The 25,577-nt window shown below is 32.7% G+C and overlaps 1 protein-coding gene across 1 annotated transcript in view; it reads right to left on the bottom strand.

Moving 5' to 3' along the window:
* CSMD3 (CUB and Sushi multiple domains 3) overlaps positions 1-25,577 on the bottom strand; it is a 1,236,222-nt gene that overhangs the window by 152,612 nt on the left and 1,058,033 nt on the right. Inside the window, exons 37-38 of the mRNA XM_049773958.1 lie at positions 20,482-20,578; positions 17,729-17,833 (exon numbers count right to left, since the gene is read on the bottom strand). Of these exons, the coding sequence (XP_049629915.1) occupies positions 17,729-17,833; positions 20,482-20,578 (202 nt within the window). The remainder of the gene's footprint in view (positions 1-17,728; positions 17,834-20,481; positions 20,579-25,577) is intronic.

Here is a 25,577-nt window from a genome sequence, read left to right as displayed (position 1 = left end):
TCAAACTGATCCAGTATTGACTAAAGGCAAGATAAGAGTGTTAACCTTGTACTATCACTCTGGGTCATTCTTTTATTTTTAGTTAAAAGGTTGCCTACTACACTATTCTAGCATCTGCTCCTATTCTAGCATTCCTTTCTCTCCAATCCTCCAACTACATTTTTCTATGATGTATAGTTTTGCTTTCTAAATTAATTTTTAACTTTCTAAATTACTCTATCGTGGTCTTCTGCTAGTTTGTAATCTTTGAACAGACAAGAATATGTTTTATTTTGTACAATAATTGGACTATCAATGACACACAAGTGTTCACCCATATTTGTGGAAGAAGAGAATAAACAGGTAATGAGGAAGATACAAATTAAATGGCATATTTAATGTAAATGCATATGTAAAACACTATTGGGATGTAGTGGTTACCCACATGCATAACTGCCACCTGAACTACCATAGCACAACCTTTCTGCTGGCTGGTAATAGCTTGCCCACCCTGCACATGAAAAGTAAGCTTCTTTTCACGGGTCTCTCCTGCCAGAACCTAGCCTCCAGCCCACAGGACATCTTGGTCTTGGGTGACTACAGTGTTGGAAGCATCAGAATGTAATACCGTAAGAAAGATAGTGGTCAAAGACTTGAAGAAACCTCATAGCATCAGACAAAGCTGGTTGTCACTATGGAGCAGGTCTGGGTGGGAAGTTTGGGTGCTGCCTCAGTGCTGGGATGTACAGAACTCCTGCCAGACTCAAACTATACCAGTTTGATTCCGAAAATAGTGGACCTGTTTCCCAGAAGTAAGAGGACTTTCTACTAGTGGGTCTGGGAAGTGGGCTAGATGGATTAATGGAAATTAAGTAGTACATATAAGAGTTAAGAACTCTATTAGGGAGCTTGCCTTGCACACAACCAAAACAGGTTCAATCCTCAGCACCTCACTTGCACCACCTGGAATGATCCCTGAGTGCAGAGCCAGGAGTAAGTCCTGAGCAATCCTGGGTATAGTTCAAATTAAAAAGTTAAAAAGTTGGGGCCGGAGGGATAGCATGGAGGTAAGGCATTTGACTTTCATGCAGAGGGTCCTTGGTTCGAATCCCGGCATCCCATATGGTCCCCCTTGTATGCCAGGAGCGATTTCTGAGCGTGGAGGCAGGAGTAACCCCTGAGCACTGCCAGGTATGACCCCAAAACTAAAAATGAATGAATGAATGAATGAATGAATAAATAAATAAATAAATAAATAAATAAATAAATAAAAAGTTGTTAGCTGGAAAATAGAAAAAAAAGGAAATGGATTTTGCTAGTTCGAATAAAACTGGGTACAAATGAATTTTTTCCTAAATGAATATAAAAATAATGAGGATGAAAAGCCCTTCATTCCAAGTCAAAAGTTAAAGTTTCTTGATATTGGGTCAAAAAAGATAACATTATATAGCAAAAATTGACCAAGTTGTCAACATTTTCCTTATAAAAAAATGAAAAGCAATACATATCTGGTAAGTACATGTTCCACCAGATAATGTAGTTTTATTTATTTAATTTTTTTTTGTTGTTGGAAATCTCCAGAGTGAGCTGTAAAATCAGATGGCAAAGATACTAATTTGCTGGAAGAATTCATAGCCAAGACAGAAGAGCACCTGCCCTGTTTTGTGAAACCATTACCTCTTTAAATATTCTCTTTGGAATAAAGAGACATTACTTGCTTTAGAAAAAAAATCATGAAATATGTCCTTTTATATAGCAAACCTTAATGTCTTCTGCATCTGTTACTCGTATTCATGGTGTAATTATGAGACTGTTATTTCCCTGTTGTGATTCTTCCCTTATGCTACCCTGTGGGTAGAAATTTTAACTAAAATACTGTCACAAAGGAAAGATAAAAGTAGTGTATAAAATAGGAGTCACTCAAAGGAGAGAAATACATGTAACTAGTGAGAACTAGTGAGGGTCCAGGCAGAGGCCTGGATATAGAACAACAGGGATCCAAAATGTCTTCATAGCCTTAAATAACTATAATTTCTTAAAATATGATGTTTCTTATTCAAGTCTTCCACTCATTTTTCAAGAACTAACATATTCCAAAAGTAAACTAGTGACAAAAGAAAATGCTTGTTCTCTAAATTGATATCTTAATTCATTAATTTGTGATACTTAAAATTATTACTGCTTTCATATAAAATATACCCTTACAGTCTCTTTGCAACACTGGTTTGATGTTTGGTAATATTTGCTTTTATATAGGGTATTTTTAGAATTCTACTTTAATAAAAAAGATATTCAGCAAATGATATGATGTGGTAAGGCATCGAACTGCCCAAACAATTTGCAATTTTTTTATCCTTTTCTAATAGGATAACTTTGTAATTTTTGAATAATATAGTTACTATGGTAATCCAGATCCTGTCATTAAATTATATATGTGTTTGTTTGTGTGACTGTGAGTGTCTTGGATGGAAAATCTAGTAGATAGTAATTCTTCAAAATTACCTTGGGATCAGTTTGAAGCATGATTTTGTGAACATTTATTTTAGATTATATTAGTTTAATGCTAACAAATTAAAACACATTCACTTTGAGTGGTCTCTTGACAATTAGAGAGAATGGTTAGATGTACATTTGCTCTTATTGTCATTCATTACCAATAGTAAATTCTTTCTCATTTTAATGAGTATGTCTCAGACAATAATTTAGAGACCATCAACAATCCTTGATTGTTTATTCTCTAGAAACAACTAGTTGTAACACAGATAAATAATCACTAGTTAAGGAAAAAGTATATTTATGTTATCAAGTTTATCTTAATTAGGAATGAGAGCTATATCATTCATCTTCAAACTTCTGTATGATTCTAAGTAGACTTTACTCAATATAGTTAAGGACTCTTTTTAAAATAGTGATTAAATATACTATTATTAAATTTCTAATGTGCATATTTTTAAAGATTTTGATTTATAGGATCTTTAACAAGTGAGATTTAAATTCACTAGTTTGTGCTCTGTTAGCCTGTGCATCTGATTAGGAAAAACATCCAAATGTCTGTTTCTCTGTTCTAAGGAAAAAATTAGGACATACTATTAGCACCAATTATGTGTCAATCAAATGTGGATCAACTTTCTTCACCTATTAAAAATAAGTAATGGTTTTCAGCAAAAACAAACAGTTGACAAGTAACATATTATTAGATATTTAATCCTCTTATTTACTAATGATCTGATGACATCTAATGGACCTCTGTGGCATTCTAGAAACATTTTAGAAATTTAAAAGTTAGAAATAAAGATGCTTAAGGAGATATACTAATTTTGGTAAGTTACCTGCACTATGTATTTAGTATCAAATTATAAACCTTTTTTAAATTACATTGCAGATTTTTAATGATGATATCCTTCATATACCTTTGAGAAATAGAAACTTACTATCTGCAATTCCTTCAATTTTTCATATATCACGGTCTGTCTACATGATATTTTCAACTATCTATTGTATATATATATATATATATATATATATATATATATATATATATATATATATATATATATATATATATATATATTTGGGAGCTAGAATGATAATATAGGTGATAGGACATTTGCCTTAAACAAGCCCCCATTGGGTCTCATCCTTGCCAAGACTATTGTCCCCTCAAGCACTTCCAGAATTAATATCTGAGATCAGAGCCAGGAAAAAAAATTCAGGAATAACTGTTTGTAACCTAAAAACAAAACAAAAATATTTTTTCTTATCTAGCTAAAACTCTTGGTCATTTGTAAAATATCACCCAATTGTCACCAACTATTTATTTCCTGAACTTCCCAAAAGAACTAATTACTTACCATCTTTATTGACTCTATCATACATATTTATTTCTGTATTCATAACACTATTAAAATTTTATTTCATCCATATCAGAGATATAGTACACATGGTAGAGTTTTCCTTCCATGGAAACATGAACCTGGCTGATTCAGGTTCCACAGCCAGTGGCTCATTTTGTCTCCTGAGTCTGCCAGGAATGATCTCTGAGTTCAGAGACTCCAACATTGTATACTGTGAAAAACTTGGTATGACCCAAAGAAAAATCAAATAAATAAACAAACAAAAACCAACAATCTTCATTTCATCATTTATTGTATTGGCCTATAATCTTTATAAAGACTATTGACAGAATTATTTTACATTTTTCATGTCAAAGAGATAAATAAATTATATGATGATTTTCATATATTCATATTACATTGTTATATTTATTGTATCTTAGCAATAGTTATCAAGTCAATCTCAATATAAACCCTCGCCACATTTTCCCAAATATATTAATAAGCTTTTATTTAGTATTGATTTCTTATTGAAATCTCTGTTCATCTGTATTAGGAATTTATATTTTTCCCAGAAATTCTAGTGTAGTTATTATATTATAGTGATGGATTGAAAGGTCAGGGTAGGAGATATAGGGGGAGTGTTCTCAATAGAATGTAGAAATCAAAATAATTTTAAAATGTTTACAGAGTAAAGTATTAAATGTTTTAATAAGATGTATAGTGTAGATATACAAACAGTAACAATATATATTGATATTACACATTCTATTATTTATTTCTACATGTTGTATCATTCATTTTTATTCAGTCTACACAAATATGTTTGGATACCTAATAAAATTTATGAACAATATGAAGTACAAAGTGCAAAAGGGAGAATTAATGCTCATGGCCATGTACTAATTCAAGATTCTGTCTTTTAACAATTTATAATCTAGATAGAGAGAAAGTAAATTCCACATTACCCAAAAAACTATAATATTTTCTGTTTCTTTATTTAACAAAACATAGGATTCTAAGGTACAGAAGCATTTACTAATATAAAAAAATTTTCAAAAATTTAGACATGGACTAAAGTGACATAAAAAGCCCTGTTTGAGTCTCTTGTGAACTTTGATGGTGGTTAAAGACTGGCAATATTAAACTTCAAAAAAATAGACATTAACAGTTTCATCACCATATTATTCACACTATGATCAAAAACTATCTAATTTTTAACATATTTAAATGTGAAAATGCATACATGTTTTACATGTCAACATAAGAAGACTGATTTTATTTTAAATTTTAAACTTTATAAAAAGAGGTTTCTTTCTAACTCATTTGAAAATGCTTTTAATAAAAGAGGAGACATTACAACTAATATTACAGAAATAAAAGGAAGCGCTCTAAATTTACACACTACAAATTAATTAAATAAAAACCAATAAATTGAGCTTTGAAAATTTAGAGAATATGAATATATAATAAATAATTGTTTAATACAGTTATAAAAATTAAACAAGTATCACATAACATCTGTTTATTTCTACCAGATTAAAAAAGCTAACATCACAAAGAATGAGAACAATCAGTGCTGGCGGGGATGTGGAGAGAAAGGAACTCTTTTCCACTGCTGGTGGGAATGCCGTCTAGTACAGCCTCTATAGAAAGTGATATGGAGATTCCTTCAAAATCTGGAAATTGAGCTCCCATTCGACCCAGCTATTCTACTCCTAGGGATATACGCTAAGAACTCAAGAATACAATATAAAAACCCCTTCCTCACACCTATATTTATTGCAGCACTATTCACAATAGCCAACCTCTGGAAACAACCAAGATGCCCTTCAATAGACGAATGGCTAAAGAAATTGTGGTACATATACACAATGGAATATTATGCAGCTGTCAGGAGAGATGAAGTCATGAAATTTTCCTATACATGGATGTACATGGAATCTATCATGCTGAGTGAAATAAGTCAGAGGGAGAGAGAGAGACGCAGAATAGTCTCACTCATCTATGGGTTTTAAGAAAAATAAAAGTCATTTTTGTAACAATCTTCAGAGACAATGAGAGGAGGGCTGGAACACCAGCTCACTCCATGAAGCTCACCACAAAGAGTAGTGAGTACATCTATAGAAATAACTACACAGAGAACTACCATAATCATGTGAAAGAATGAGGGAACTGGAAAGCCTGTCTGGAGTACAGGTGGGGGTGGGGTGGAATGGAAGGATATTTGGGACATTGGTGGTGGGAATGTTGCACTGATGAAGGGAGTGTTCTTTACATGACTGAAACCTAATCACAATCATTTATGTAATTAAGATGTTCAAATAAAGAAGAAAAAAAAAAGAAAAAATGCTAACGGTAAATATTTTCAAAATAGAGCAAAATATTAAAAGAAAGGTTCCAAATTTACCATATTTTGCCAGAATTACTTGAAGTCATAGTCAAAGAAAATAAGGAAAATAAAATTATAGGCTAAACTACCTCATATATAAAAATACAAAAGATTTTACAAGAGATAGCGGGCATACCAAATTCAACAGAATACTATAGCACACTTTATCATTTTTATTTAGTAAGTACTCTAAAGATTCAGAAAAAGAAAGAAAAGATGAAGACAAATCATAAATAAATATATATCTTGTCTGACAGATAAAAATAATTTATTTATTTTTATTGGATTTGGGGCCACATCCAGTAGTATTCAGTGCTTACTTTCATCTCTCTTCTTAGGGATCATTTTAAACAGTGCTCAGGAGACCATATTGGGTACTGAGATAAAACCCAAGTTGATAAAAGGTAAGTACATTATTCACTATTCTCCCACCCCTAAATTTATTTCTAAAATTCCTAATAACAGAAAACAATGAGAAATTATACACAAAACTAAAAAGCCACAGGATATGAAAATTTGCAGAAATCAGTTGTATTTCTGCATATTAGCACTTAAGTACCCCAAAACTTACTTAAGTAAGAAATCATATTAATAAAAGCATGCAAAAAATTAAACATTCAGGATTCGCATTACCCAATGAAGTAAAATGCTTGTTTATGTAAATTTATGACATATCAATAAAAGTTAAAAAGATACACATAAACAAATATTTAATAGTTATGAACTAGGGGCCAGCGAGGTGGCGCTAGAGGTAAGGTGTCTGCCTTATATGCGCTAGCCAAGGAAGGACCACGGTTCGATCCCCTGGTGTCCCATATGGTCCCCCCACAAGCCAGGGGCAATTTCTGAGCGCTTAGCCAGGAGTAACCCCTGAGCATCAAATGGGTGTGGCCCAAAAAGCCAAAAAATATATATTTATGAACTAAAAGAATCAATTCAACACTGTTAAGATATCTGTAACTACCACCATCATAATATATACATGAATAAATCCCTATCAAAATCCCAATGGCGCTGCTGTGGGATTCCAAATTATGACTAAGTGTTCTGGAGTTCACTCCAGGCAACACTAGATCATAGCATATAGACTGGAAGATTTGATGCTCTATGTACTGCTTAGATGTACTGCTCTAAGATGTACTGCTTAGACCTGGAAGGTGGTTGGCCAGCATAGCCAAATGTAACAGTGTTGAGGAAGAGGTGACAAGGTGAAACCTAGTAGTACACCAGCTGCCACAAAGTATAGGAACTAAATTGAGAACCTAAATCACATTAGTGCCCTTTACCTGTTTCTCCACTTAGTTCTACACCTTAACACATACTTAAACAAGTAATCCTAAATTTCATAGAAAAGTCACACGAGATGCCAATTCATCTAGGAAAAGAAGTTGGAAATCCATATTTCTTCGCTGTAAAATATATTTGAGAACTACAGAAATGAAAAGAATATAATGCTTGAGTAAGTCAAACATAGATGAAAGGAATTGAAAGAAGTGTACATAATTAAAACCACACAACACCATCAAATTGTCTTAAGTATAGTAAAATTCTCAATGAGAGGAAAGTAATCTCTTCAAAAAAAGGATGCTGTGAAATCTGAACAGACATTCAACACAAAAGAATGAAACAAGACCCTCATCTAACTTCACACATAGAAATTAAAAATGAAAAACTTTTATATAAGATCTGAAAATGCAAAATTCTGAAAAATAAGGAAGATGTGTTATACCATAGAAGTACAGGCTACAATAAACGTAGACAAGATTACATCAACCTAATAGGTCTCTTCAGCAATTAAAATAATTAATAGAGAAAATAAGGTAACTTCAAAATAGAGATACAATATAGCTAATAAGGTGTTAATGTCAAAAACTATATAAAAATAAAAAAAAACCTCAAAAAAGGGGTCGGAGTGATAGCACGACACTGCCTTGTGTGTGGTCGAACTGGGTGGATCCCAGAATCTCATATGGTGCCCTGAGATTGCTAGGAGTGATTCCTGAGTGCAGAACTATGAATAATCCTTGAGCACTGCCAAATGTGGTCAACAAGCAAACAAACAAACAAACAAAAAAGAAACTTCAAAAAGGCAGGAGTAAAACTCAACATTAAAAAATCATAATAATAATTTTAATAAATAGTAAATTTAGAATTAGCTCACCATAAAAACTCAACTAACTGAATTAAAAACTGGCCAAGGCAGTGCAATATTAATTAATATTATTATTAATTAATACTAATTAATATCAATGTTGCAATAATAAGGCACTTATTCTGAGCACAGGATTAAGATGTGAGCAAAGTTGTGTATGGCTCTTTCCTTCCCCCACCAAAAATAAAACAGAAAAAGATAATGTATATGTTTTTCTCCAAAGGTAAAATACAAATATATATATAAAGTCTTTTAATATTTTCCCACATCAGGAGAATGTCAATCAATGAGATATCACCTCACAGTTAACAAGGTAAACAAGATATCTAGTACTGATTTATGGGAGGGGGGTTGATTACCCTGTTTATTCCTAATCATTTCTTCAGCAATCACAATTTGCAATACACAAATGAAAGAATCTTTATGATTTCTCCCAGATCTCAATAATTACGAAATGCTGGGATCATTCAAGAGAGGAGGTTTTTTTGGGGAATACAGGACAACACCGAGTCTTCTAACTCAGTTAGAATCTGTATCATGGAGAACCCCACAGTACAACAGTAGAATTTCACTTAGATTATGTCAGGCTTAGAACCATGCACCCATACACCAGTACTGGGAAGATGCATCATCTTTCCATGCATTAAATAACAAGCAAATGGGGCCAGAGGAATGGCATATGTAGGGTATGTCTTACACATTATTATCCTGAGTTTGATCTTTGCCATCCCATATGATCGCCAGGAAATACCAGAAAATATACCTGAGCACAAAGCCAGGAGTAAGCCCTGAACACTACAAGATGTTTATATATACATATATATGTATATATACATACATACATACATACATACATAAAATGTAAAAATATTTGTCAAAATATATTTTAAATTAGCTCTTGTCCTTCTTCTGGGTCCCTAAAAACAATTAATTATTTTTTTCATTTTTAAATTATTATTTTGGGATATTCCTTTCAGTATTTAGGGATTACTCCTGGATTTACATCCAAGGATTATGGCTGACAGTGATAGGCAACCACATGGATTTCTGGAGATAAAACTCACATAGGACATATACAAGACAAGCATCTTTCTTGCTTTAACATCTCTGATCTCTAATTATATTCCTATTGGAAGTGGGGTGCTTTTGTAGACATCTAGAACAGCAGATAAGCAGTCATGCCCTTATTATTGGAGTAAAAAACTTAGAGTGACATGAAACACATTATAGAGCATGTAGAGGAAAAGTCTGACTTCATGAATGTCACTATTTTTTCCCAGGAAGCAATTCAAAACCAAGAGATGCCTCTTTCGCTTATGACCTGTGATTTCTCCACATGAAAAATTAAAATGTAAGAGTGCATTTCTAATTTTTCCCCTTATATATTTCAAGAGAGAAAACTCTCTTTCTGCCTCATCATATCCACAATAATTAGTCATGATATGAGGAATCATGAAGTTGTAGAGAGAACAACCAGGGCTCAGATGGAAATGTATAAATGGAAGGTTGTTTCTATCAACCTCATTGGCTACTCAAAAGGCATGATCTTCTGATGATCTATCTTCTGGGAACCCATAAGGATTCATATCAAACCAACATGCCTTATGTCATTAGAGTTGACTTATTACAACTCCTAATAGCAATAAAGGAAATTCTTGCAGATGCCTAGAGCTAATAAATATGGTATGAGGGTTATCTATAAGAGATGATTTTAGAGAGACCACATCTGAATATATTGGACCAATCTTGATTAATCAGAATTGAGATCATCATACAAAGATTGACTCTACAATATCAAAAGAAGAAAAACAATCTTAAAAATTCTGGCACAACTGATATCAAGATGTCATTTGATACCAAAATGTCAATGATATAAAAATATCATAGACATTCACTCTGAGAGTCTCTAAAAACAAATTGGAGCTAATGCAGATATTTTTTCCTGTGACACCAGTTAGTAGTCAGTAAAGAATCGAGAAAATTATTGCATTTTATATTGCAATGTGATTTATTTCCAGGAACAAAAAAAAAAAAGAAAACATGACACCATAAAAGAGCATAATTTTATAGTAGCCAAACTTCAAGTGTGCAGATGCATAATTTACCTGATAAAGAATCTAACATAGATTTCATAAAGAAGGGGCCGGGCGGTGGCGCTAAAGGTAAGGTGCCTGCCTTGCCAGCGCTGCCTTGGACGGACCGCGGTTCGATCCCCCAGTGTCCCATATGGTCCCCCAAGCCAGGAGCAACTTCTGAGCGCATAGCCAGGAGTAACCCCTGAGCGTTACCGGGTGTGGCCCAAAAACCAAAAAAAAAAAAAAAAATAGATTTCATAAAGAAGCTCATTGGGCCACAAGAAAACACACACAAAAATAATACAAAGAACCCCAGAAGTTTATTAGAGAAAGAATCTTAAAAAATATATAGTTTTGTGTTAAAAAAAATCATGGACCAAATAAAAATTTATTCAAATTTGAGAATTGACTAAAGACCCAATCAAGCATTAGACAAAAAATTGTGTGAGATATAAAAAAGAATCTTTGAAATTATTCAACCAGAGGGAACAAAGTTACATAAAAGAGTGGAGAGAATCTATATAATATAGGAATAAATAATAATCTGCAAATTACTAGAGTTTCTGAAGAGAAGTGAAGAAAGAAATAGACAAGAAATCATATGAAATATATTGTAGTATAAATAATAAAAAGGCCCTTGGATGGAGCTGGATGGCAATGGGATAAATGAAAGGGCCATTTTCTGTCGTCCCAGCACCACATGTCTCCAACCCCCACCAGCTTGTGGGTCTACTGGTTCAGGGTGGCAGTGAGGAGAAAATCCACTCACATGCAGGCTTCAGCTTTATTCATGCCCTAGCTACATGTGTGTCTTCTCTCATAACCTTTTACACTGGATTCCTATTCAGCCCTGAATTGTACCTTGTTCTTCAGCCATCTCCTCCTTTTGATTCCTCCTCCATCCTGCATCCATGCAAATCCCCCTTTTGACCCTGAGGCTAAACCTTTTGTAACCTCCCCAAGACCCCTCCCAGAAATGGGAGGGTCTTTCTTGTAGGTAAGGTTCCATAAAGAATGTGGGGTGGGGTTACATCTGCCCCCCCCCCTTTTTAAATATCCTTTGTTTTCCCAGCTTCTGCCTATAGCCAAAGGCTGGTAATATTCCCATCCGAAGGGCTAAAATTCTACACATATAATGGCTCAAAGTTCCCAAATGTGAATAGCTGTGAGATAATCCAAGATCAAGAAGAGGATACAAAGGTTTCCAAGTAAATTCAATGTAAAGTAATCTTCTCCAAGATGCATTATAGTAAAGCTATCAAACATTAAAGAGAGACTCTAAAAAGGAAAAAAAGAACATAAATTTGCAACTATTTATAAAACCTCTATAAAACTACCAGTGAATTGTTCAGTAAAAACTTTGAAAGCCAGATTAGTGATATTATGTTCAAGTATCAAAGGAATAAGACAACAATCAGTTTTTGATATCCCAAGCAAATATACTTTATCCAGGAAATGTATCCATCAGAAATAAAGAAATGTTAAAGATATTTTATATAAAAATGAGGGTGTTCATAATCTCTTATGTGCTTAAAAATACATGTAGGCATTGCTCTGCTAAAATGAAGAACATTATTTAATGAGATGAAAATAATCAAAACACAAGTAAAGGTAGGTAAAAAAAACTCAGCTATATGTTACTAATAATTGACTCACTTAATATTTCAAGGATGCACATATTCTCAAGGTGAGGAAAGAGATAATATTATTCCATGCAAGTTGAAACCAAAAGAGAGCAGTAATTGAAACATTCAGAGGGTTACAAGAAACACAAATCAAATTCAGCTCAAATGCTGTATCACATGATGTCTTTAATAAAAAAGGAGTCAATTAAAAGGGATGGTACACTAGTAAGTACATATATATAACTAATACCAGAGTATCTACATACATTAACTAAATACTGACAGATAATAATAATAGACAGTAATATAATAGCAACCTTTTTTCTTGTTTATTTTAATTTTTGATCATAGTGGTTTTCCTGAATCATTCCTGGAAATGCTCTAAGGGCCAAATATTTGGTTCCAGGTATCAGACTTACATTGTTGCATACAGGGAAGGCTTGCCCTACCTGCTGTACTATCTATCCAACCCCAGTATGCAATTTTCACCAACATGGAAAATAATAAGGAAATGATATACTTGAAGTAAATTTTAGAACATTGGTCATGAAAACATACAGAAAATTCTTTGCAACACAGTGGGACTTATGTGCATCCACATTGAGTCTTAGACAGGATAGAAAATATTATAATATAACTTACCAAAAATAAGAAAGTTTTCTAGAATATCAAACATTGTTACTAATCATAGAGTCACAAAATTAGTGACAATAGAAAAAAAATCATAAATACCTAATTCAGTGTATACTTCTGAAAAGCCAGTACATCAACAAAAGTAAATGAATACATTGAAAATAAAAATATACCTTGATATAGGTAAATATATATTTGCATTAAGATAAATAACACAGTGGCTAGAAAGATACATTAAATAGTAGAGTTATTGCATTGCATGAGGCCAAACTGGATTTGGTCCCAGAAGCCCTGTATGACCTCCAGAGCCCACCAGGAGATATCCCTAATTGGAGACCAGGAGTAGCATGAGCGCTACTCAGAGTGGATTTAATGATAAATGATTGATGTGACAAATTTTAGCTGATAAGCTAAATAAGACAGAGACCTTCCAAGTCTAAATAATAGATGAGAAACTTAAATTATATTATTATAGTTATGTATGATATATATATATATGTCAATCTGATTAAGCATAAGTATGGGATATTCAAGAAATGTAGATGTTATAAACTGATAAAGTACAAAAGGAAAAATAATCAACAATAAAATTTCATTTATTAAAATAATTGAAAGTCTGGAACAAATGACTAAAAATATTGAAATAGGTTTTATTAAAAAAAGACACAGCCACCACCATGTCCACCACTGGTTAACTCCTTAGATTCATTCTATTCTTAAAGAATGTAAACAATAAGCTCAAAAAATCAAGTGTATACTAGTCTCAAAGATGAAAACTGGGGCAGTCTCAGGAGAGGAGGAACCTAATGGACAAAATCCAGGGATGTCAGGATTCAAGGTGAGATCACCAGGACTTTATTGAGTGAATGTGGGCACCCTAACTCTTCTCTCCCCACTTTCTCTTCCTTTGAGAAGGCCTGGAAGCTGAAACCATGTCCTACATATGCCACCATGGTAGCGCCATAAATAGGAATTTCTATATTTTTAGAGGAGAACTGACAGAAGGTCCACTAAGATGCAATATTCTTAGTAAAGATTGCTGTTTCAAATACACCCAAAGAATATTTCATTAGAAGGCCCACTGGGAAGCCTGCCCCTGGGTGGATGGCTGGTCAATTCCTTAGAAATTTTTTTGAAATTCATGTTATGGTTCTGACATTATGCCTTCATTTGCAAGTAACATCTAATTGGCCTTTCTCCCTTCTGCTGTGTATATTACGAGCAAATACAACCTTGCTTATATTTATCTTTACCTGGAAATTTTCAGCACCAAAGTAAAGACACTTAAAAACAATTTTTTTTCTGTCTTTAAATTTCCCTTGCAGTTTCTGTTTCTTGGTACCATCTCTATAAAGGACCTTGAGTACTTGTTAATTTACATCAAAAAAAGTTTGGCCAGGATATAGATTTGGGCTGTTGTATGTTTATCAGAAAAGGAATTACATCTTCTTTAGATATAGTTTGTCTCCTTCATTTTGACCTTTAAACAATGAAACCTCTCTCATTAGAAACAGGAACTTGATAGAAAAACTCTGCTCCTCACTAATCCCCTATTTTACATCTAAACTAGCCTGCCAGAAACTGCTTTGAAATGTTAAAATTAAACTTCTTTGTAACTCAAAACTCTTAATATAGACTTTATCATCAGGTCTGTGCATCCCTCTACCCAGGTGAATTATGTTACTGTTCATCGATGCTTTGTTTGTAAACATTCTTCTCATACCTGTGATTGGAAATTTACCTCATATATACCTGTCCCACACATTAAAGTTTAGAACAAGCTTATTCTCCACATAGATTTTGTGTGGTCTTTCATTTCTTTATATTTTCCATTCGTGTTATTCACTTTCCTTGAGGAAACTAAAAAAATTTCTTACCTTTTTTTTTTTTTACTGGCTGAAGTGACACTTGATTGTTTATGTACAAACAGCCTGGCAGACACCTGGCCCATGAGAGCTTCAAAGAATTGCTTTAATGCAACCTGACCCTAAAAGCTAGCCAGTGGCATTTGGCACCCAAAGCTGGATCCCAAAGTCTCGACACATCATTCCATACACAAAGTTCGAAATTCCTGGACTTTTATAGCCTTGCAACATCTCCCAATATCTCTCACCTCAGTAGGAACATACTGAATTAGATATTAAAATGGTATAGAAGCCAAGTAATTTCAAGATATTAAAAGACATAACAGAAAGATCAACTAGCAATAAATAGCTCATTAAACCTTCAGACTATGTCTTAATGACATTATTGTGAAATATAATTTATTTTACAAAATTTATTTTGTGGCACTTAAAATAGCATTACCAATCATCTATAAGCAAGCAATTTAAAGTATATTATTTTATGCCTACCAAGGGAGGTAGGTTTAGTAGTGTGTGGGAATCTGGGAACAATGGTGGAAGAAATTTTACATAGGTGGTGAAACTGGTGTTGAAACAAGGAATGACAGAAACAACTGTATTATTAGTGAGTATGTAAACCACTGTGTTTAAATAAAGTAATGAAAAAACTGATCAGGTGAAGTAAAAGATGAGGCTGATGGGTGAACATGCAACATATTAAGAGTCAATGCCAATATTTTTCAAACAATCCCAAAATATTGGAGGGGAAAACTCCTAAATTTATTTTATAAATACAACAATCAACTCCAAAGCCTGAAGGGATCTTTACAATAAAAAAAATATGGGGAGGGAGAAGAGCTTTGACACAAGTGGTAAGGAATCTACCTTGCATGCGCTAGCCTAGGACGGACTGTTGGGACCTGAATTCTGAATAAGGACGGACAGGGACCCCATTTTGTAAAAACCACATGGCAGGCTTCTTCCTGGTTTCTAAGCAGGGAGAAACACCATTTTGTAAAGACCACATGGTGTGGGCTACATGCTGGGGCTTCAGAAGCTCATTTCCATAGACCCCGCCTCAATCTACCTGGCTATACCAGGTAGCCTATCAGGGAGGGACAAGAGAGTAGTAGGAAGATACCCCTAGACAAGAGCCAATCGTTTTAAGGATCATCAGAAAGCTGGAACCTCCCTATATCCCTTCCCTATATAATCCTCATCATGACCTTGGGCGGGGCTCATCTCCTTCAGGGGATGGCTCCTGGCTGGCCAGGCTGGGGAATCTTGTTGGCAGATGAATTAAAGTGTTAAAAAAAAAACTTTATTCCGGTTGTGTGGTCTTGTTCTTCTACTCTGGAACCCTACACAGACATCCCCCAGCATCCCATATGATCCCCCAAGCCAGGAGTGATTTCTGAGTGCATAGTCAGGAGTAAACCCCTGAGTGTCACCAGGTCTGGCACCCCCTCCAAAAAAAAAGAAAGAAAAAATTCAAAATTTCTTGGTATTATCATATACATATATAGAAAATAATAAATGACATCAACAAAAACTTTAAAACTAATAAATAAAATTCAAGAACACAATTGACTACAGAAGCTAGTTTCTACACTAATAACAAATATCTAAAAATAAAATATAACAATATCAGATAAAAGACATGAATATAGTAATTGATGCCAATGTTTTACATAATAACCAACGAAAGCAAATTAATTAAGCTCTATAAAATTAAAAGGTTTCAGCATAGAAACAAACAAAACTCTCAACTAATTAACAAAAGTATGTCAACCTACCGAAAAATTAAGAATCCATTACTAATATATCTGATAGAAGGTTAATGGCAAATGATATAAAAGTAAGCTACATAATTCCACAACCATCAACAGAACAGCCTAAATTATAATTAAATTTCAAGCTGAGGACAAGGGTAAATATTTTTAATAATGGTTTTCAAGTGGCCGAGACATATATAAAACATAAACATATTTATATAAAAAATCTATAAAAATGGGGGCTGGAGCAATAGCATAGTGGGTAGGGCATTTGCCTTGCATGTGGCCTACCCATGTTTGATCCTTTGTATCCCATATCTTTCCCATCAGCCTGCTAGGAGTGATTTCTGAGCACTGTGCCATAAGTCACCCCTAAGCACTGCCGAGTGTGGCCCCAAAACAAATAAACAAAAAAGTAATGGTAGTGATATATACCATCTCACATAATTTAGAATGTTTATCATAAAAAATAAAAAGAGGGAGGGACATATTGATGAATTGTGATAAAAATCCTTTCTATTTTACTGGACTGTACAAATTGCTTTGGTACTCTGGATAATGCATGGAAATATTCAAAAAATAAAATTAAAACTAGTCTATTATCCAGATATCTCACATCTTGGTATGTAACTTAAGAAAAACAACTTGGATATCAATGAATATTTGCACTGCCCACCAACGGGTAAATGAATAAAGGAGACATATTATTTAGATAAAGCAGAAATTAAAACCTTATGTTATAATGGACTATAATCCATACAAATCCATAAGAATGGATATATAAGAATATACATTAAAAAGTATATACATAAGAAAAATCATATTATTTCTTAAAAAATAAAAGAAAATTCTGATATATACTATAGCATCGGTAACCCTGATTGATATTATGTTAAATGAAATAAGTCAAGAAATATAATGAGGTTTTACTTTTTACTCTATTTTTCCTTCTAGTTTGCATTCACATCAGAAGTGCTGAGAACATACTCCTTCCTCTGAATTCAGGAATCACTTATGATAGAATTTGGAGGGCCACATGAAGTGCCAGGGATTGAAACTGGGTTGACTGAGATCAAGGCTATACCCTATCCACTGTATGTCTCTGCAACACCAAGGATAACAATTATCTAACACAGTTTTCATGAGCTAGTCAAACTCTTGAAAATGGAGACTAAAACATTAATTTTCAGATTTTGAGGGTCTTGCTGACCAGTTTTACAGAGATTCTATTATACAAGACAAATAAACTCCAGTGATTTGCTGTACAATTGAATTGAAGGAATCATCAAAATCTTCAAAAATAAAAGACAAACTGTTCTCTTGACAAAATTAATTTATTTTCTATATTGTGCAAAGTAATATTTTAATTAAAATAAATGAGCTCTTAATTTTCCTAAATATTATGCTATATTTTATTTACCTGTGTATTCAAGATGAAATCCTGCAGCAGAAACACTGATGTCCGATTGAAAATTCAGATATAAGTTATTTGATGTACTATTCAAAAGATGTGGTATTGTTGTTCCTGAAATGATATTTCAAAGGCAGATCAATTATCATGTTATAAACAATACAGTAAAACTCTGCATTCTAACTACTAGTCAGACTATAGGACATGTCTAAAATCATGTATGCCAAGGCTTTTAAAGAAAATTTAAAATAGCTTTTCTCATATTACTCTGTCAAATTACTACTTATGACTACCTTATCTTCAGAGATTGATATTTAATATCACTGTAGAATGCTGCTTAAAAACAGAATAGATCAAATAGATAGTGAGCATTAAAGTAGCAAGTTATACAAGTGACATCAAAAATGTTTTTCTTTTATATGAATTGCATCAATATTTCCTTGCAAGATAATAATGCTATTTTAAAATTATATAATTTACAACAAACATGTATGTGGGTTGAACTACTGAGTTGTTAAACTGGGTAGAGCACTTCCCTTGCATACAGCCAATCCTGGTTCAATCCATACGGTCACCCTACCACAATAACCAGGAATAATTTCTGAATGCAGAGCCAGGATTGTTGTTTATATTGTGTTTGTGTTGAGTTTGTCTTGTTTTTTTTTTTTGTTGTTGTCAGGGGTGTCCCAACAAAAAACAAAAAAGCAAAACTGGAGAATATACTCCTTTAAACTAAAAAAATACATATGAGGGGATTGTTGAAATTAAAGGGGTATGATGAACTACAGTGGAAGAATACTGTAGAGCTTGGTGGTTGTAATAGAATACAGGCATCTACTTTAAAGAGAGAGAAATTGTATTCCTATATCACACACAGAGATGCACACTGATGTTATCTGGATTTTTTAAAAAATGATAAAACAACGCATAGTCTTCTCAAGTAAATTAGCTATTCTGAACTTAATCTTGACTCAATAGGAACAAAATCATTACATTCTGCTGAACTTTTGAAAAAAATCAACTTATATTATTTCAATTATGGAATTGAAAATATAAGATCATATGCTTTAATTTGATTGTTCCACATTTATGTTTCTTTCAGTTTCCTTATGATTATAAATTAACCAGTTATAAATCAACCATTTTAGATTTCTCTCAAAAATTAACAGTTGAGTGTGTGCTAACAATACAAACTTCACAATTTATTTGTTTTGTAAAGAACTAGTAGCTCTTAGCAAAATTCTGGGCCTTTAACACTTGTTTCCTCTATTTTAAAGACCAGAATAAATTCCTTCCTGAAAACATACTTTCTTTTTTTCTCTCTAAACCTGAAATACATTTTTTCTTAAAGTTTTCTTTGCCCCCAGTGTACTAACTGAATCACTCAAGACAAGACATAGACAGAAAATGAAAGTTCACTCAACTTGTTTCCAGTCTCATAGAGGATATTATTGATTACATGACCTGGCTTTAGTGTCAAATCATTTGGGTCATGTTCTAATTCTGTACAACTTTGGACATTTTAACTTTGCTAAAACCTCCAGCAAGTATTGAGATTGCTAAAAAGATAAAATAAGAATTTTTTTTTATTGAATAATCAATAGTGGGGCTGGAGAGATGGCATGGAGGTAGGGCATTTGCCCTGGATGGTGGTTGGAATCCACTGAGCCTGCCAGGAGTGATTTTTGAGCATAAAGCCAGGAGTAATCCCTGAGCGTTGCCGGGTATGACACACCTCCAAAAAATAATCAATAAGTTAGTTTGAAATTTTATAATTTATATGGTTACATTTATTACTGAGTGTATTATAATGAATATTCTATTAAAAACAAGTGTTTCTAAGCTTCATAAGATTTTTTAAAAAAGAAAATTATACATTTAAAAATTTAAAACTCCAATATTTTACTCATAAACTCCTATACTAGATATGTATTCCTACCTTTGCTTTTACAGCAAAAAACTTGATTATATAATTTTAATATCATTTTCATGAAAAGTACATGCATAAAATGTTTACACACAAAAATTTAAAACATATAGCAATTCAAATGAAATTATAACTTGATTTCACTTTTATATCAATGAAGTAATAGAACCTTATAAATCTTAAGAGAATTTTTTAAAAAATTTAAAAAACCAGTCAATTTCTTGCACATAAAATATCAGACTATTAGATCATACTTTTTAATATCCCTGTACATATGTATATCTTTATTTTATTTATTCAAGTAATTTTTAAAATAATTTCTTTATTTAAGCACAATGATTACAAACATGTTTGAAATTGGGTTTTTAAGTAATTTAGTAATTTTATTCAATTTACTTCTTTCAGCGGTATTTTGTAGCCTTTACCATTTGTAATATCAAATAATTATTTTAATGATTGCCTAACATTCTATTAAGTGGCTGTACCAAGCACAAATTAACCAACACAGATTTTTAACTCTTATTGTTCACTTTTTTCTTTCTCTGATTTTTAATGAAAGGGGCACACATACCACTCCTTAAGATGTGTTTAGCTGAAAGCATTAAAGTTACCATGAAAATGTCAAAATAAGTTCATAATATAGGAGAAGAAAACAGTTTTAAATGGCAGTTTTTATATAATTATCTTGAAAATCTTTCAAATGTTTAATCATGTAATTTTACTGCATGCTAAAAAATAAATTAAAACTAGCAAATCAAAGTTCTCTATATCTTTTTATAGAAATAGTTTTATATATAATTACATATGTTTAATCAAGCTCAGTGCTCTAATTTACCTGAATAACTTCCAAGTCTTGGAGCATTGTTGTCTCCCCCATCATAAAAGTCCAGTGAATCCCAATTATGTTCTGTAGCAAAACTGACAACCTGTACCTGGGAAAAAATAATTCTAGTAAGAACACATCATTTTACAAGATAAATGTACTACTGTTCACTAGCTTCCAGCCCTATCCCAAAAGAGCACTTCAAGCCAAGATATTGTCATGGCTCATGAAATAATTTAACAGAATTGTTTGCCATTATCAACTGGTGATCATGAGCTGACTTTTGTCAAAAAACCTCTTAGGAGGCAAAACTGGGGCCAAGCGGTAGGGCATCTGCCTTGCACGCGCTAACCTAGAATGGACCATGGTTCGATCCCCCAGTGTCCCATGTAGTCCCCCAAGCCAGGAGCGATTTCTGAACATATAGCCAGGAGTAACCCATGAGCATCATCGGGTGTGGCCCCAAAACAAACAAACAAAAAATAAAACCCTCGTGGTGGTACCTTAAGCATTTAGTATAATGTAGGGAATGTTTGTTATTATCTCAAAAACTTCTCTTTATTAATTCTCTGGTTTAATTGAGTTTTAGGTATCCTAATGCATTTTTTCTAAATAAGGATTGTGTTTGAATTTTAGTTCTTATAACTAGCTAAGTTTCCTTGTGCACTTAAACTAATAGGTTAGCTATGACCAGATTTGTGGTTTCCAAGCATATAAGATTATACTTGTAAACAATTGCATACATCTGAATATATGTACATGAATATCCTGCTCATATGCATGTGCATATAGATATAGAGAGAAGGAGAGAGAGAAAAAAGAGAAAGAGAGAGATATTTAATTCTGATGAGTCCCCTGAGGGTCAAACCAGAAGTGCTTAGGAGATCTTGACAGAGTAAACCTAGGCAACATATATGTAAGACCTGTGATCTACCATTTAAGACATACCCTGGACCCATATTTTTTAAATGAGATTTATTCTCAGATACATGTTAGTTTACTTTATTTGCATAATCTTTGCTCAATTTCCTATCTTCCTTTTATTGAAATAAAATTATTAAATCTACAGAAATTTTAATAAGCCTCAATATGGATGATACAAGCTAATAAAATAAGCTAGTCTGGGTATACCTTTTAAAGATCTTTTTATGAACAGAGTGAAAATAATAAAATCACTATTATGGTTTCCTCAAAGTTGATAAGGAAAATACAGAAATACAATTCACTCATATCTATTATATTTTATTTAAAGAAAGTGACATGTGTTATCTTTTTTCACTTCACCTGGCACAGTTGGAGCTTTTGCTAGACACTACAGGAGACTCAGAACTATTGATATTATCTATTTTTCTCTTTGTTTATTAAATCAATTACTGATTTGGAGGAGACAACAGAATAACATTTTTGGGACACATTTATTTTACTTAGTCTGTTACAAATATGTACATTTGTACTATATGCATTTACTAAATAATACCCCAAATTGGATTCCTCAACCATTTCTTAGCCACAAAATAATCCATCATCATTCTTCCAATTAGGTGAATGCTATGATAGCTTTTCCAGGGTGAGTGCCACATGGCAATAGATACCCTGCATGTAGGAAAGGCAGGAAGCCCACTGGCAAAATTCCAAGGAAGAAATATGAGAATTAAAGCTGTAATACTGTAATACAGAAAACCTTAAACAATAACCCATGCCCTCTTCATATCAAAACCTTTCTTCCCCCTAAGTTAGGAAAAGGAAAGAGCATACCAGCAAATAAAAATGTAAAAAATCCATGTTAGAAATGATATTTGAGATGAGGCAAACACAAGACAGCATTTCCACCAGAAGAAATTATTGAATCATTACAAATTTGAGGAGGCATGCCATGAGGAAAAATTTTTGATCCATCAGTAATCTATTTTAACCATTTTGATGATATTAATTTAGGGAAAATATGCATGCACAATTGAAAAATACAGACAAGAGAGAGGACACATTTATTGATAAAGAAAGGAAGCATGAGAGTTAGAATGCCTGACATGCAAATTTTTCTGGGTCCTTCTACTTATTGGCATGTAATCCTAAAGAGTTGTTAATCTTTCTCAGCTTTTGATTACTTACATAAATCATTGCAATAAAGATATATAATTGAGAAATTTAGAAAGTTAAATTAGTTAATTTTGGCTTAGAATGATGCCCAGTATATATAAAGAATTTAATAAGTCTTAGCTGAGAGTGATATATTATAAAGATCAGAACTATCATAAAAATTATTCAATTCAAGATTATTCCACTACAAGGCTTTGCATGGGTGCTGGGGGTGCATAGAATAGAATGACACCAAGCTTTAAGCATAGTATAGCACTGTGCTATAGAAGATAATTTAAGTGAAAAGACAATTTCTTTTAAATCTTCTGCAATAGGCCATGTAAAAAACAATGAAATAATATAGGTTGGAGTTAGAGAGAGTAAAGTTATGAATCCAGATATTATTTGTTGGTATAGGGAATATTATTATATTTTGCATATTTTGAAAAGACAAAATGAGAAAGAGGAGACTAAAAAACGTTATCTTTTATCCAGAATATTGAGATTTTAAAAATGTAGACATTCTATTAAAACATATCACTTTGTAAGGGAAAAATAAACTATTAAGTTCAGGAAACATTTATTATGTTATACTTGTATAAATATTCAATATGCATATGAGCATTTATAAATTTACATTAACTAATATATACGATTTAATGAGGGTCCCCAAAGATAACAGTTCCCAGTTCTTGGAGCCTATAATTGTGGCCTTACAGGGAGTAAAAGGTGGTCATCATATATAATTAAATTCAAAACTTGAGATACGATAATCCTGGATTATTGATGTCATCCACAAATATTATTAATTCTTTTTTGTTGTTTTGTTTTTATCAGCCACACCTGGTGACACCAGGGTTTACTCCTGACTATGTGCTCAGGTCGCTCCGGGCCTGGGGAACCATATGGAACACCGGGGGATCGAACTGTGGTCTGTCCTAGGCTAGTGTGGGCAAGGCAGATACCTTATGGCTTGTGCTAGTACTCCAGTCCTAATATTATTAATTCCTATAAGAAAGAGACTAAGGAAGATTTATTTTTTTAATTTTATAATCAAACTTTATTTGTTTCATAAAATTTCTTTTTTTTTTAATAATATCTTCTTTTAAGCACCATGATTACAAACATGATTGTAGCTGGGTTTCAGCCATAAAAAGAATATAATTCCTCCCCCACAGGAAGATTTATACTGACAGAGAAGGAGAAGGCAATGATCACTGAGGCAGAAATAAGAGCAATGTGACCAGAAGCCAAGGAATGTTGGCAGGTGAAATAGGCTAATATAAGGAAATATTTCCCCTATGGATTCAATTTATCTCCAGTACTATCATAAAATATCTTTTTGTTATTTTAAAGTATTAATATTATGGTATTCAGTTATAAAAATTATAGACAACTAACATTTATTTCCATTTATTTTGAGAGAGAAAATGCGAGAGAGAGAGAGAGAGAGAGAGAGAGAGAGAGAGAGAGAGAGAGAGAGAGAGAATTTGAGACTCCTAGAAATGATGAAAGGCCACTGTGACAGAAAGTTAGTCAAGAAAAAACTGTCAAAATAAGCTGCTTCTGATTCAGTGTTCTGAAGATTTTCCCAACGGATGGAGATGGATTTGTCCTCCATGGCAATAGGGTTTCTTTATGAGGTAATAAATTTCCAGATACTAAACCCAGGTAGACCTTGAAATTCTATTAATGGTTAGGGCAGTATTAAATGGTTCATTCTACAAATAAAAGCAATCAAGTAGTCGACATTTTCACAATATTCATTTGCTGTTTGCTTGACAACTTTGTTAATTTTGAATATATTCCTTTTGAACTGGTCTTTCTATTGAGCTTATTTTTGAAGAAAGTACAATCTCTTATATTTCCTGTAGCTAATTTACTATTCCAAATGTATCCTTACCATCCCATTTCAAGTAATATATGTTTTGTGAGTATTCAAACTCCTTCAATTATACATATATTGAACTCAAAAGAACAAAATAAGCTTGCTTTCAATTTAGTATACTAAACAGGTAATTTTCAGAAAAGTTGTTAAAATTTCAAATAAGGCCATACTATGTATGAATATGCTTGTGTATGCCATATAAATTTCTCTTTAGATAAATGTCAGAATTGAATATGCATATAAGAAAACCGTGTTTATCAAAGAGTTTTCTGACTGTAACCACTTCTGAAACATGTTTTCTCCTATTACTTATTTCTTATAATTTGTCACTTTTGTCTTGTGCTGCCCCCAAACTTATGTGTCTTTTTTTTGCCTTACCTCTTCCTAGGAAACCTGTGGACAACAGGGGATAACAGAGGTCCTGATTGGGAACACTGCTTAAGAATATTCCAAATGTAAGATACAGCATATTGTTCTTATTTCATATTCTAAAACAAAATATTTTTATATTCTATGTTAGATAAATGTTCTGCTAAACTTAAATTTTGTTTTCTAAGGATTTCTAAACAATCTTTAAAAATAATTTATTCTAAGAGAAAAAAAGATTTTGTAATTTATATAAAGCATTGTCCAATTTAGTGGAATTTGATCAGGACAAGAGAAATATAAATAATACCTATTCAAATGTCTTATATTCCATTTATTCATTTAAAATAGTTTAAAAATCCAATGAATGTGAAAGTACTCACTGACTTATTTTAGAAATATTTTTGAATCATGTACCAAGTGTCAAGTTCTTGGAAGCAGTTAAAACTAACTTGGTTGTCAATTTTAGGAGTTTAAAGAGTAGAAAGTAATAAGAATAAAATGTGATAGGTGTGACAATGATGACATGATAAGGATCTAAAAGAATAAAAACACCGAAGGCCTGAGATGAGCTTTTTGATGAACTAAACTAGAAGTGCAAGAAATGAGGACAAAGCATAAAGGTGTAATCAACTGTGTCCAGAAGTTAAAGATATTACCAGCAACTATGATGGCACAAGCAGAAAAGAAACCATATTAGGTTCTTATTTTATCAATTTCTTTTTTTTATACTATGAAGAATATATGCAAGGAGATAAGAACTTTGAATATGGATGTT

The sequence above is a fragment of the Suncus etruscus genome, chromosome 5, assembly GCF_024139225.1.
Source record: "Suncus etruscus isolate mSunEtr1 chromosome 5, mSunEtr1.pri.cur, whole genome shotgun sequence".
Classification (NCBI taxonomy): Eukaryota; Metazoa; Chordata; class Mammalia; order Eulipotyphla; family Soricidae; genus Suncus; species Suncus etruscus.
The sequence above is the reverse complement of the archived record's forward strand: the minus strand, read 5'-3'. Positions and strand labels throughout refer to the sequence as shown.